Source organism: Lathamus discolor, chromosome 4, assembly GCF_037157495.1.
Source record: "Lathamus discolor isolate bLatDis1 chromosome 4, bLatDis1.hap1, whole genome shotgun sequence".
NCBI classification, from domain to species: Eukaryota; Metazoa; Chordata; class Aves; order Psittaciformes; family Psittacidae; genus Lathamus; species Lathamus discolor.
In genome coordinates this window covers 41,169,015-41,184,314 of record NC_088887.1, presented here as the reverse complement: position 1 = coordinate 41,184,314, position 15,300 = coordinate 41,169,015, and the positions used below count along the sequence as shown (strand labels likewise).

The following is a 15,300-nucleotide window of genomic DNA, read 5'->3' as shown; positions in this document are numbered from 1 at the left end:
GATATGCAACATATATCGCTGAATGGTTTACTAAATCCTTCAGCATGGATAAACTGACCCATGTCCAGAAACCAACACCACTCACTGAAAGATTCCCATTGCAGCTGTGCAGACACTCTTGTAGGGTATCTTATAAAAGAGCTGTGCCAGCAGAAGCTCCACAGGAGCTACAGCCTTTCAGTATGTGCCTGTTCTACCACCAGTTGGCATGGCCTTTCACTAAAGGAATGACTCAGTATATTTACCTGCATAAAACTGATCGTTTATTTCCTTTCCCTCTAAGGATTTTAGAGAACTTTACAACTGAACTTCAGAGAACTTCAATATTTCCATTAAATTTCTTCTGTTGTTAATTAGTTTGTTGCTTTTTATTTTGGTTGTTTTTTTAGGTCCCACTGGCATCTTCAAATAAAAACATGAAAGGAAAAAACTCAGCAGCCCCTATACTGTTTTTCCAACACTGGTTATAGTATAACCAGGTGAACTTTACATCAGACAGTAAAATCTCCAGAACAAAGCCAAGTTCTGCAAAAGCACGGAGCTGAAATTCTCTTATGAAAGCATGCTTATTAAGGGTGATTTAATTTTGTGCTACTTCAGTTACTGAAGCACTGAATTGCTTCTGTTTATACAGTCTGGAATCATTGCCAGTATTCTACCTGAGGATGCACATAAATCAGGTGTGTCCATGGGATATATGAAGCACCCTTCTACAGCGTAAGGGTCCAAATGCACAAGAAAAAGAGCACACTTTCATAATTTATTTATTTTTTTCTAATACATTTTTAATAAATGCTGATTTGTATCCTATTTCATAAAAAACTGTTTACAATATTTATATTTCAAGGTAAGAAAAAAATAATTCAAGGGATTCAACTGATAGCTAACATAGTTTAGTATTCAAACTAAAATAATAATTCACCTGAATCTGATCCTAATCTTATACTGGCATCAGTTGGAAGCAAATAAATTAGAATTCTTTTCCAAATAAGACCAAACAAAATATGATTCTGTTCTCTAAATATAACTTTTAAAATTCATACACACACACATAAAAATACCTGCATGCTCTTATCAACACACACACACACACACACTAGAAAAGCAATTGAAAAGTACACCTCTTTACCTTTTAATTTTTAATTTAAAAGACATGGAAATCTTTATTTTCAGAGGAGAGAAAACATGATTTTCAGGTCTACAAACATTCAGCTCTGAACGCAGATCATCTAAGTGACTTCATACAAGACACTCATTGTTTTTAGAATGATCTAGGACTGTATTGAATGCTTCTTGTAAAATCATTATAAAGCATTTATTTTCAATTTCCCTGTATCCTTTTTTATTTGTTTATAATTTTTTTTTAATCTGACCTCCTAAATTTAGGTAGAATTTACAGAAAAGTTGTTGTACACAAAATTGTAAACTATTAATAATTTTGTATCACAGATGCTTGGTTTTATATTCTTACCATTTTAATGAAGCAGTAAAGCAGATGTTACAGAAGAAAGAATGAAATGGTAAAAATCAGAATTAGATGTACATTTTTATTTCAAAGGCTCAATAAACCACTTTTAAAGAACTGGAAAAGTTTCTGTTAAACTTATGTGAGCTGTAAAAATGGAAATATAAGAACATTTATATGCACATCATGAAATAATTAACAATGTTGTCTTTGTTTCAACAAAGTATTTAGTAACAATCCCTAGGCCACATAATCAACTTAGTAAAAGATCCATCTAAGAGTAGCGTATATGATGAGTTTCTTCTTTCTAGGATGGGAACTGAATTTTAAAGGTTCATATTATTTATCTTTGTAATTTTAAAATCAATGCATAGTCTTCCATGGTATTTATATCTCTTTACATGTTCTGGACATGTATATAATATAAATCAGAAGGAAAATAAGACTTGACTGGAAGATTAGCTTGAACATCTCAAAGTAATCCTACCTAAAATTTACTTGCACTTTCATACCGATCATATTGCAAATCCTAATTATTAATATGATGGTGAGGGACAACCAAACACTCTGGTTAATTACGAAAACCAGTAAGAACACGAATACATCATATTCAACCTGTATATAACTTACCTGTGCTTCCTGAGGGACCTGTGCTGCATCAACTCTGTCTGCAATGTAGGCTGTTAGCTGTTTGTCAATAACAGCAAGAGACTCTTGGATTAAGCGCAGGGTTTTGTCAGTCTCCTGGGCAGACTGAATACTCTGTTCAAGACTCTTTTGTCGTCTCACAGCCTAAAAACAATGACAATGTTATCAATATTCATAGTAATAATGTATATAATACATATTTAACCACTCCCCCCCCCAAAAAAAAACCACCCCAAGATAAGAATCCAAAATAGTACTCCTGACTTGTGCTCATCCACCTTTTTGTATGATAAGTTGCGCATCTTTTTTCCACCCATTCAGTTTTTTTTCAGTAACAAACAAAGCCTCAGATTGCACAGATAAGTTGCAAAAACTGTAGGACCCTGAAAACAAATGCGTGCATTGAGGATTTCTATACAAAGTGAAAGCTGGCAAAGCTGCATAATAAAACCGCCCTGATAGTGCAGTCTTTCATTCTGAGGCATAGCCTGATCTTATATAATTCGAGATTTTGTCTACTGAAAATAGGGTTACTGTCATCACAATCCCATCTGAGACAATCCAGTAAGTGAAAGGGATAAAGACTCTCTAGTGAAGGAGCTCTCTTATATGAAGTATTAATAGCTGTCTGGAACAGAAGCAATGCCTACTCCGTGGAAAAAAAAAATAATATATATATATATATATATATATATATAAAAGAGAGATGGATCCTTGTCTTGCCTTGTCTGTGGACTTGCACAATCTATTATCACTCTAACTATAGTCTCTTTTATCTAGGAATTTCAGTCTTCCCCCTGCTCCACCACCAGTGCCACAGCAGATTTCCTACCATCACCATTTACACAACTCCTTTTTCTGAGAAGGATGCTTTCCCCTCAAAGGAGGTCACTTTATGGTTTACCAAATCAGAACAATAAATTCTTCTTCCAAATTGTCCTTGAAACACAGATATATTTAAGCACTTGACATAGCTTTAACTATTATTTGTAACAGTTTAATATGATATTTACCAGGTAATAAATAACTTGGCACTTTCTTCTACCTATCATTGTACCCACTTGTGGACCCATATTTTAATTAGAATACATCAGAGTTTCTGCTTTATAAAAGCACAAAATAATTACCATCAATCTCATATGCGATACAGTTTTTGTCTGTACAAGCCCAGACATATTGCTGACCGTAGAATAAAGTAACTTTCTCTGACATGAATCAAAGGAGGAGGGAGGAAGCAAGCACCCTTTAAATAACATTGCTGAGTGTCCTGTCATTTTTCAAGTCAAATCACGATTTTTCTCTTCGGTAAGCAGCTATATTTTAATTTGATTTCATACCTATTACAAAACTTTTGCCTTGAACAAAAATGTCTCTCAGCAATTCAGTGAGAACATTTGATATATCTACCTTTTTCACAGAGCTCAGATTCTTATAGAGCTTCACATTTGACAAATGAAAAAGATTATTTCTTGTGAGCATTCTTACTAGCTCTTGGACTTAGTTAAAGGATAAGGAACCAACCAGTATGTACCTATATTTGTGTTTGTAAGCTGCTTTGTGCTATTTCGAAACAGCTGATCAGATAATCTTGAATTACTGCCAGAAACCTTCTGTGGAACTGAGCAGCTTTACAGACACATGCTGTCAGTGTTAATGGAAGCACCTGATCCACTAAGGTATTATTACCCTATCAAATGAACTATTAAAACAGGGTAACTTCACAGTACAGTACTAAGGCTTGTGACTTAAATGATTTTTACCTTCACCTGATTTGAGATTTTATATTACAATGTTCTCAGTATGTTCAAAGCAGCAGGGTTAAAAACCATAGCTTTCGTTTACCTTGGCACACCTTGCCATTAATTTGTAAGACTGGATAAGATATGGTCACTCCCTACCTTTCCATTTGCATCACTGTACAGTAGACTGAAAGACACATTAGATTAGAAATGGTAAGTAGCGTTTTACAGCCCACACATAAGGGCATTCTCCAGGAAGCCTTTACCGATCTCTTTGGATAACTGGTAGGACTAACCTAAGTGCATAATACATTCATATTGAGGGCTGCAGTTTCCCAATGTTCAGAAGATCTCACAATTTAAACTAAGACACTGAGGAAGTTCCATTCTTATTAGTCATTAAAATACACGCCTACTTTTTGGAGAATTGGACACAAACTGGTGTATGTCCTGAAAAACTACTTTTAATAGCAATACCTGAAGTTTTGAACCTTTGTTAAATGCTGACCCATATTACCTACTATTTACAGCTAGGCACTTGCTTAAGATAAATTTGCGGCAACCTCAGGAGCAGACTGCATGCACACAATGAATTAGTTATCAGCAGAAATTATATTAAACCCCTTAGAATGCAAGTGGAAAAAATAAACCATTCCCAAACCCACTGATCAAATATTAAAGCAGATAAAGAAAGAATTACAACAAATCCTTGCATGGGTGACTTAATTTTTAGGGCTGGATTTGAAGCAAATGTGAAGTCAGATAAATATATATTCATGCTTATGATACTATTATGTGCTCACAATGACAACCTGTACACACATACAAAGACAAAACATTGCTGTTTCAGGGTCCTCAGAGAGAATTTGATTACAGTCTGCGAACCTCTGCAACATTTTGTATCTTCTAAGTGAGGTGAAAGTACACCTGTTCCAAAAACTGTGAACAGTTTAGATGATCTGTTGGTATCAGACCAAGATGTGAATATGGTGGTAGAACAGAGGAATTATTCGGGCAGTGAAAGCAGACCCAAATAGCCAAATGCTGGGAAATGGCTCCTTCACTGTTGTGATGATTTTCTCAGATATAAATGAATGCTGCTTTATTTTTTTTTTGTTTGTATCACACTGGCAACAGACCCCATCCTGCATGCACACCTGAAGTCATGCCTCTACCTGACCCTGTTCAATTCACACAACAAATGTAAAAAAAAAAAGTCTTCACAATAATCTTATAAAAGGTACAACACACTTATGTGATGTAAAATATTTCTCCAGTACAAAACAGCTGACTCAAAATCCTAATCCTGTGTATTAAGTATGTCCTTGGCACTGTCACTGTCATTGCAGAATACTTATTGATTCAACCAAAGGGAATGACACAATATGGAGGAGGCTTCTTCCTCTCTTTCAGGAGAAAAGAGAGCTACTGATGAAGATAAGCACTGTAGGACTTTACAAAAAGGGGCACATATACTACACACACCTGTGAACCCGAGTTTCAAATTTGTCCCTGAAAGATATAAAGATGTGTATGATGAAAGTCTGTATATGCGTATTTTTAAGACATGTGAAAGCTGAAAAAATTGATCTCTATAATACAAATATATTTTAATTTATGATGTTCAGTAATTTTTGTTTGTTTTTTTTGTTTCTTTTTGATCACCTCTTTCACCTCTTTTTTTTTTTTTTTTTTTTCCTCTGAAAGATGTTTTTTCTCTTCCTTTGTGGAAGAAATAAATGGTTTACACAGCAGCATATACATAAATGGGTCTGAGGACATAACAGGAAGCTCTAGCTCTGCTATCAGAGCATAGCTGATAAAGCTGAAGGGTTTGGTCTCTAAAGGGCAGTGTCTGACAGTTAATTGCTATAGAAAATCTCAGGAAAATAACCAACTGTTTAATTATTTCTGAGCCAGTGAAACGTTGACAGCTGTCAAGGACAATAACAACAAACAAAAAACCTCCTGTTAGACATTATCAGAATGAAAAAGAAAAAATACTTACAGTCTGATTTTTTTTTTTTTTTATTAAAGTCTCCGCAGGATTTTATAGATTTTTTAGTTGTTTTTTATGATTAAGCACTACATTTATTTTTTATTATATGGGTATTGCAGAAATCTGTTTACAATTTAACGCAGATCGATGGATGGTAAGTGGCAATGTTGCATATTATCCATATAAAATGCCGTATTAAGTGAAAGGCTGCACTGAGAGGAAATCAAATATCAGGAAAGCTGGAGGTGCTCAAACAGTTGCTTACAACTAGCTCATTCTTTGATGTTGAATGTTATAAAGCTATATTTATAGATATTACCACTTTTTCCTTAAATAGTACATTTCATGTATTTAATGACATTTGTCACACATACAGTTAGTAAGATGTTCATTAGAGTTTTGTGGTGAAAACCAAACTGAGTTTTGTTGTTAAGGCAGTACTTGGCAGTTGTACTGTATAACAAGAACAAAAACTATTGAAAATTATAGTGCTTTTACTACAGGGTACATTTATTTAAAATGCAGAAGAAAATTCATTAAGTTACAGCTCATGGAAAGGGGTCTGTTAAGAAAGTGAGAAATAGGTTAGACTTTTTTTTTTTTTTGGCTCAGTTATACTCTCTATTGAGAAATATTACTACTGCAGGGTAAAGTTAAAAAGTTAGGAAGCTTTAAAATTGCTTCTTAACTTGTTTAAATTACTTTAAAATTTCACCCAATTCTTGGTATTATAACAGTTGTGCCTGAGATATATTACAACATCACTGTATGATTTGCATCAAATTGTTATTTTGTTAATCTCCGCTTCTTGTCTGGAACCAGAGTGGATTAGTCTTTAGGCTAAACTAAAAGCACCTTTTCTAACATTCAAAGCATGGATTTTGTGTCCAGGAATTTTTAACACCCTCCAAGCTGGAACTAATTCTTGTACAAATTCTAGTAATATTTCACAGTGTTTTTTTTAACTGACTACAAATATTTGACCTTTCACCATAAAGCGATATTCATCTCTGATTAACTGTATTCCAAAACTGGAAACTGTACCAAGGAGGCCTGATTTATCTCTTTAGAGTATGACTGCAGACAGATAATGTTTCAGAACATATAAAAGCAGTCCTCTTAGCAGTTTTCAAAGTAATCACGTGGAGATGGAACATGAAGAATTCTTTCACCTCTTGAGAGGAGAATAAAACAAAAAATGTGCCAAATGATGAATGGGTGCTCTTTGAAAGAAACAAAGGGTAATCTTGAGGGGAGTCCTAAAATAAATTAAGAGACAGTCCCCAGTAACAATAATTGAATTTTGTGTAAAACTCATCTGAAAAATGATGTTTTTTACAGTTCTTTGCAAGCATAGCCTCAAGAATATCTGAAGACATTTCTTAAGTTTGCTTAGACAGGATGTAAATCACTTTCAGCATTACAGAGGATGATAGCCACCTGCAATATTATATTGAAGTTCTCCAGGCAACAGTGTTTTTTAGATCCAATATATAGGGTTGTAAGTGAATCAGTCCTTGAAAAGTAAAGATAGGGTATATGTTGCTTATCGATCAGCCCCAGATGTTCAAAGGCAAACTAAACACACTCAGCAATTGTTAGCTAAAGAAGATAAGGTATACAAACATAAAGCCATTATCTGCCTTTAAAAATGAATCTCTGCCTCAGTAGCAATGCTGCATTGTCTTGCAGCATCATTCACATGGCAGTGGTTTGGACTGGTTGCTCTATTAGTAATGAATAAATATTTCACATTTCAGTTTCTGTCCACATTAGCTTATTGTCTTGGTAATTACCTGCACGATTATTCAAGTAAAAATAAATAAATTAACCACATTAAGACAGCCTATTTGTCTGAAGTAGAAGTGACCTTGAACACAAGCTGAATAGTGTTATGCACCTGCAGTGTATTTTTATGCAAGGAGAGTGTGTGGTGTTTGGATTTCAACACAGCTATACAAACAGCACAGAAAATTCAGTGTCAGGAACCTACAAAAAACAAAGTGTGTGAGACTTCAGTGGAAAAAAATTGATAAAATATTTTGTTGTAGAAAATATAGAAGCAGGGTGACTGAGTCACTCATGACTGAAGTAGTTTCATTACAGCTCTTCTATTCATACAGAGATCTCACCTTTGATTGCTAAATATCAGATCAAACTTTCAAAGAAGTGAGAGGGCTCCACCCTTCTCTTGTGTTGTTTTTTCCTATATTTAAACTGAACTGGAAAGCAATGAATAAATTTAAAATATATTTTGCTTATATAATTATCCAAATTGCCTTCAGAATTTCACACAACATCTTCAGGTTGTACTTTCCACATTTAGCTGGCATGAATATTGATTTAATGCATATTATTGTATTTATCCATTACTCAGAATATTTGAAAATCCTGTTTTTACACGCTAGAAGGCCTCTGTATATTCGCACTTGTAGTTATTGCTGAGCAGCGCTTACACACTCAAAGGCCTACTCTTTTCCACTCTGCACCCCCCAGAGAGCTGGGAAGAGACACAGCCAGGACAGCTGACCTGAACTGATCAAAGAGATATTCTGTACCACACAGAGTCATGATCAGTAATAAAAGGTGTGTGGAGGAAAGTTCTTCCAAAATCGCCATTGCTCAGGGACTGGTGGGGTATTGATCTCCTGGTGGTGAATGATTGAAAGCATCACTTGCTTTTTACATTTTTACCTTTTTCTTTTTTAACTTATTAAATCGTCTTTATCTCAACCCATGAGTTTTCTCACTTTTGCCTTTCCAGTCCTCTCCCCCCATCTTCCCATCTGAAGAATTAAGAAAGTAGCTATGTAATATTTTACTACATATTGGAGTTAGCCCACCACACCTAAGCAAAATGTCCACTTTATAGAATTACAGAATGGGTTGGGTTGGGAGGGACCTTAAAAATCATCTAGTTCTAGCCCTCCTGAATATGGGCAGAGACACCTTCCACTAGAACAGGGTGCTAAAAGCCCCATTCAACCTGGCCTTGAACACTTCCAGGGATGGGCAGCCAAACTTTCTCTGGGCATCCTGTGGCAGTGCCTTGTCACCCTCACAGTAAAGATTTTTTTCCTATTATCTCTATTTTTTCCAATTTTTCATATTTTTTTCCTACTACCCTCTTTCATTTTATGGTAGATTTAGATTTGATATTGGCAAAAAAACACTTAAAAATAAGTCTTTTTGTACTGTTTAGGAACTATAGCTCCAAAATAACTTTTTTAGTTTGGTAGGCCGTCAGCTGTTTAATGGGAAGACAGGTCAACTATTAAATATACCTCCTGCTGAATTTCTTCCCATCGAGTATTAAACTTCTCAAGTTTCTCGTTGATCAATTCATCCAAGATTCCACCATCAGTTAAAGTCTGAGCCAATTCCCGAATTTGATTGCGGTTGTCTTCTGGATGTCTCATTAAACGTTCCAAAGACTGGAAAAAGATCAAAAACATAGCCTGTTTATCTTTCTGCAAAATAGGTTCTACAGAGGAATCACAATTCACCTTAATAATTTAAGTAAGGAACTTCAAACTTCGAATTTCAGACACAGTAAAAGTAGAGAGAAAAATAAAAATATCTATGTTCTATGTCTTGGCAGTCAATGTTCTGTACTAGTTATTACTGAAAACAAATATTTTTCATAAAGTAATAAATCGGGTGTTTGATTTTAAAAATGTGGACTATGCCCAATAAGTTCAATGGGACTATTTGTGTACTTGATAATAAAAAAAAATTGTTTGAGCATTTGAATGGATTTAATTCAACACCAAGAATGCATTATCTATGTAACATTTTGTATTACAGTTTTAGTTTAATTTCTACACATTTGGAATTAATAAAAATTAAGTTCCATGGATAAAAATTATGGAATAATAAACAGAGTTGCAGTGCTAGTTTGCTGTCTCTGAAATCTTCAACATTTTTTGGCTGGCCTAGGTGATGTCATGTTTTTTAATAACACATATTTTATTACCAAAAATTGTCTATGACATCAGGCACAATCATTTAATTACTCTGTTCGACTTTCATAGATTTGAATACAAAACCGTATTTGTTGAATTAACTGAGAACATAGGACTTTCCAAATATTCTGCATCTTGCACACATATTATGTTGATTCATAGTTTGTTTTGAATGCAATGTGATTTAGAATGTATCAGTACAGGTGGTTTGAGATTATTAACATCACACTTACATCTAGAGACTCAGAAATCTCTTCTGCACCCCCCTGGATATTTTCAGTTGCCTTGAGTTTCAGTTCAACCTCATTCAACCATTTATTTTCTGCATCCAAATACGACAATAATTCACGCCAACATGCCCATACCTCCTAATGGAGGAAAAAAAAGTTTATCAAGACTGAAAATCTTCCAGCTTTCACTCATTAAACTATTGAAAACATTGCATGCTTCATCCCTAAAACAACATGGTTGATACCTGATGGCTATGGTGCCATATGGTTGATTTTCTTCTCAGTATTTATGTTTCAAGTAAATATAATATACATCCAAATCATGTTCATTAAACAGAAAAAGAACCCACAGAACATGAAAAAGTAAGCACTACTGCAAAATACAACTTGAATTTTCTGTCTCATGTATTTTCTACTTTATATGCTTTTCTGTAAAATTTTCTTGTAATATATAATTTGCAAGTTATCAGAATTTTTAAACACTCGTGTTAGAAGTTTATGCCTTTATTACAAGATGCAGTTAGGTTGCTTATATATTCTGCATATTAATTACTAAAAGCACAGGTTCATAAAGTATCTAAAAACACAGCTCTCAAGAATTCTGACTGAAATCTCTATGGAAATTAATTCTGAACCACATTTAGTGCAGTTTATAGACCACTTAAGTACTAGAATACCAAACAATGTTGCAAAATGAAATTATGTTCATATTCTGATATTACTGTCTAATATTTTATTTTTATAGTGCCTGAACATACTTACATAAGCAGCTAAACTCAGCACTTTATACACAAACAAAACAGTTAAACTCTCCATAAACCATCTTTTCGTTGTTACATTTTTTGTTCACAGAAGTTAAAATAATTTTATAGAGATGCATTAGGCCGCTTGTAGGTAGTTCCCCAGAGTTCAATTTATCTTATCTAACTTTGGTCCTATCAGATGTAAGTATCTGGTTTAGAATGAGGTTATAGAGAGATATTAACAAACAACATCATGAATGATTGGAAGAAATACAGATTACCAGCTTAGACTACACACTTAATTTTCACAGTGAAATTTAGAGGAGATAAAATTTACACAGGTATATAACTGTCCTGCATGAAGTTAGCTATTGCAAATTAGTTCACAATAAAAAAATCACACCTAATTCACTGTAACCACTGTATAAAATGCACAGACTCCTACGGCAAGGATCTGTAATGGAGTTGGCCAAAATGGCAGCATCAATTCAAAATGCATGAGATACTCATATTGCCAGCAGATCAAATGCTGTTCCCATGCTGAGGTAACATCACCAGCTTTGGGCCATTCAACCAAACCCCTCAACCATGAAAGAAAAAACCTATAGGAACTGGTGATGATGTCACAGGGTTGCTACAGAAGGCAGATACTTGGATTAATCACAAAAGGAGTAAGAAACCTGAGTAGCCATCGTCATCCCCCACCTAAGAGCCATGTCTAAGGCTTTTCTTCTCTAGCATACATGATTCTCAAAAAACATGTTGTATATAACTCATACAATGTGGTATTTCGTATATGGTTCATAAAGTAAGGACAGCCTGGGCTACTCATGATCTCATATGATAATACATCTTGGTTCTCCACCTTACTTTTTCAGTTAAAAAGGCTATAACTATAATGATTGACAAGATATCTAACCTCCAAAGTTTTGCACTTTCCATTCAGTCTGCTGCGGAGTCGCTGGTAGCTGGCAATTAGAACATCAAGCTCCTTCTTCAAAGCCTCGTGAGCTGCAGGTGGAGCCTTTGCTATAAAATTATTCACAGAATCAGTAATAAGCTTCACTTTCACTTCTTTCTGCATGGCTTCCTCCTTTGCTCTCTGGAAAAAAAAAAAAAAAAAAAGGAAAAAAGAAAAAATTAGTCCTGGCTGTTTTGATTTCCAGCCTGGGCAGAGAGCTGATAACACCGATTGTTTTTAATTGTTGCTAAGTAATGTTTGTTCTGGCCAAGGACTTTGTGAGTCTCATGCTCTGCCAGGGACGAGGGGAGGCCAGGAGGAAGCAGAGACAGGACACCTGACCCAAACTAGCCAAAGAGGTATTCCATACCACAGCACGTCATGCCCAGGGAGGTAACTGGGAGTTACCCAGAAGGGCACGGTCTCTCTTCAGGGGGTCAAACTCGTTCGACGATGGTATCGTATTCTCTTCTTTTGTTATTTTCTCTTATCATTATTATCATTGGTGGCAGCAGTAGTGATTTGTGTTATACCTTAGTTACTGGGCTGTTCTTATCTCAACCCGTGGGAGTTACATTCTCTCAATTCTCCTCCCCATCCCTCCGGGAGCGGGGAGGAGCGGGGAGGGTGGGGGGGTGGGGAGGAGAAGGAAAGAAACAGGGAGGAAAAAAAAGAAAAAGGGGGGGCGGAATGAGTGAACGAGCTTTGTGGTTGGGTTTAAACCACGACAGAAGGACACTTATTTCTAATAACTGTTAGAATTACCTCAGAATTCTGCTGGAAGGAAAAAAAACCCAAACGACCCCACAAAAATAACAAAAAAAAAAACCCAAAAAACAACAAACCCAAAACAAAGAGAACTATTTAATTCTCAGACTTTCTGACTTAATCTTGAATGCAATAAAAAAAAAAAAAAATTGGGCTTTTTGTGGTGTTTTTCTGTGTTACAAATTCATGTACCCAGGTTTAAAGGTACCATCACAAGCAGTAAAACAGGAAAAAAAGGAAACTACTTCTGATTTTCCCCTCTCTGACACTGTCATTAACCTGCATTTAAAGAGAAATGAAGAAAACAATTTTTCTCCAGTGTTCATTTCATACTTTTATGAGAACATTGATGTTGATTTCATCCTTTCACTTTACAGAGAGAAAAATCAGCTCTATTATTCATCCCAGTGACCATTAAACTAACATGAAGGGAGGACAAAGTAAAAAGGAAACATCCTCCTAAACTGCACTTTCTGCATTAGATCCTAGGCAGAAAAGTTTAACAAAGAACAGACACAGGAAATATAAAGATCTGAGAGACACAGAGAACCACTCTTGCATCTGGGGAAGAACAACCCCATGTACCAGTACAGGTTGGGGGGTGACCTGCTGGAAAGTAGTGAAGGGGAAAGGGACCTGGGGGTCCTGGTGGATAGGAGGATGACCATGAGCCAGCAATGTGCTCTTGTGGCCAAGAAGGCAAATGGCATCTTAGGGTGCATTAGAAAGGGAGTGGTTAGTAGGTCAAGAGAGGTTCTCCTCCCCCTCTACTCAGCCTTGGTGAGGCCGCATCTGGAATATTGCGTCCAGTTCTGGGCCCCTCTGTTCAAGAAGGACAGGGAATTGCTTGAAGGAGTCCAGCGCAGAGCCACAAAGATGATTAAGGGAGTGGAACATCTCCCTTATGAGGAGAGGCTGAGGGAGCTGGGTCTCTTTAGCTTGCAAAAGAGGAGACTGAGGGGTGACCTCATCAATGTTTACAAATATGTGAAGGGTAGGTGTCAGGATGATGGAGCTAGGCTTTTTTCAGTGATATCCAGTGATAGGACAAGGGGCAATGGGTGTAAACTGGAACATAGGAAGTTCCACGTTAACATCAGGAAGAACTTCTTTACTGTAAGAGTGACAGAGCACTGGAACAGGCTGCCCAGGGGGGTTGTGGAGTCTCCTACACTGGAGATATTCAAGGCCCGCCTGGACAAGTTCCTGTGTGATGTACTGTAGGTTACCCTGCTCTTGCAGGGGGGTTGGACTAGATGATCTTTTTAGGTCCCTTCCAACCCTTGGGATTCTGTGATTCTGTGATTCTGTGGCAATCAACAAATCCCACATAACGGATATGGAACAACCTACCTCCCACCTTTTCCCAGGTTTAGTCTATGTAACCACAACAACTGATGAATCCAATTTCCACCTTTTTTCCTCCAGCTTTTGATACTCTCCCTCTTGTTATGCTGTCTCATTAATAACACACAGCATTGTCATACCTAGTATTGTTTCATATGAGTGCTTACAGGGGGAGAGTGTCTATGATTGAAGTCATATCACTACTGGAAACAGTGATGGTATACACAGTGTCATCAGTATGTACTGGTCTTCAAAGGAATTTAAGATGAGAATTTCCTGGCCCAAAAACATTAAACCAAAACCTTGCTCCCATCAGCCTTCTTTCTCTCCGGATCTGAGGAAGTCTATGAACCAGAATAACTGGGATCATACTTTCATTGCCAGGAAAAGTTTAATAGATTGTTCTTCATAGCTGTGGGTAGAAATGGGTTGCAGGATGAACAAAGAATTCTGGTCCAGATTTTGCGTGTTATGTAAGAGGCTGCAAACCTTCAGGGAAAGGATCATCAGAAGCAGTTGCAGGGATGTATGACAGATGATCTGATTATCTCCATAGGTTGAGGTGTCACAGTTTGTACATATCTTTATTCCAGCTGGAAGTATAGAATATTCACCAGAAGTCCATCTGGGAGTTGCGTCTAAAACTATACATTTTACCCATTTTATTATGGAGAGGAATGTATAAATTTCAGTTTTAGTTCATCTTTTTACCTTCAGTTCCTCAAGAGCATTCTGCAATTCATCAGGTGTTTTATAGTCAAAATCTCTTTCCAGATATTCTTCCTCAGCTTGTGCTATCCATTCATGCATCTCTGACAAATCTTTTCGGAGACTCACAGTTTTATCCAAACCACCTTTTAAAGCTGCCTTCTTATCATAGGCCTTTAAGAAAGAAAAGATTATATGGTACTTAAAGCAAGGGTACTGTACAAACTTGACAATACTTTAGCCTGAAAAGAACCAAATTAAATCCTATACTAACAATATTGCTGTAATTAGACAGATGTTAACACATAATTAGATGGGTATTAATAATAGGCAATGAAGAAAGTATTACACATGTGTGAATACATAATTTTTTAGCAAATTATTGCTTTGCAGAATGAGGTTTTAATGGTCCTAGATCAAGAATCTGCACCATATGTTAAGTTCATTAGAAAAACAAAAATCTGAAAAAAAAAACCCATTACCCAAGGATTTCTAAAAAATGTAAAAAAAAAAAAAAAAAAACACCAATCACAGGAGACCTTGAAAGTGCATCCAAGGATAAAACCAGAGCTATGAAGTCAGACGACCTCCTAACCAGTTTGAGTGCAACTTACTAGATACTAGGCTGGATGAGGGTTTTTAACCTGGTCTAGTGTTAGGCGTCCCTGCCCATGGCAGGGAGCTGGAACTAGATGATCCTTAAGGCCTTTCCCAACACAAACCATAC

At 36.1% G+C, this 15,300-nt stretch overlaps 1 protein-coding gene across 13 annotated transcripts in view; it reads right to left on the bottom strand.

Moving 5' to 3' along the window:
* Positions 1 to 15,300, bottom strand: part of DMD (dystrophin) — a 1,176,091-nt gene that overhangs the window by 649,133 nt on the left and 511,658 nt on the right. For all 13 annotated transcript variants that reach the window (XM_065677219.1, XM_065677222.1, XM_065677220.1 and 10 more), the window contains 5 exons: positions 14,577 to 14,747; positions 11,709 to 11,891; positions 10,050 to 10,184; positions 9,136 to 9,285; positions 2,096 to 2,257 (listed from right to left, as the gene is read on the bottom strand). In XM_065677219.1, the coding sequence (XP_065533291.1) occupies positions 2,096 to 2,257; positions 9,136 to 9,285; positions 10,050 to 10,184; positions 11,709 to 11,891; positions 14,577 to 14,747 (801 nt within the window). The remainder of the gene's footprint in view (positions 1 to 2,095; positions 2,258 to 9,135; positions 9,286 to 10,049; positions 10,185 to 11,708; positions 11,892 to 14,576; positions 14,748 to 15,300) is intronic.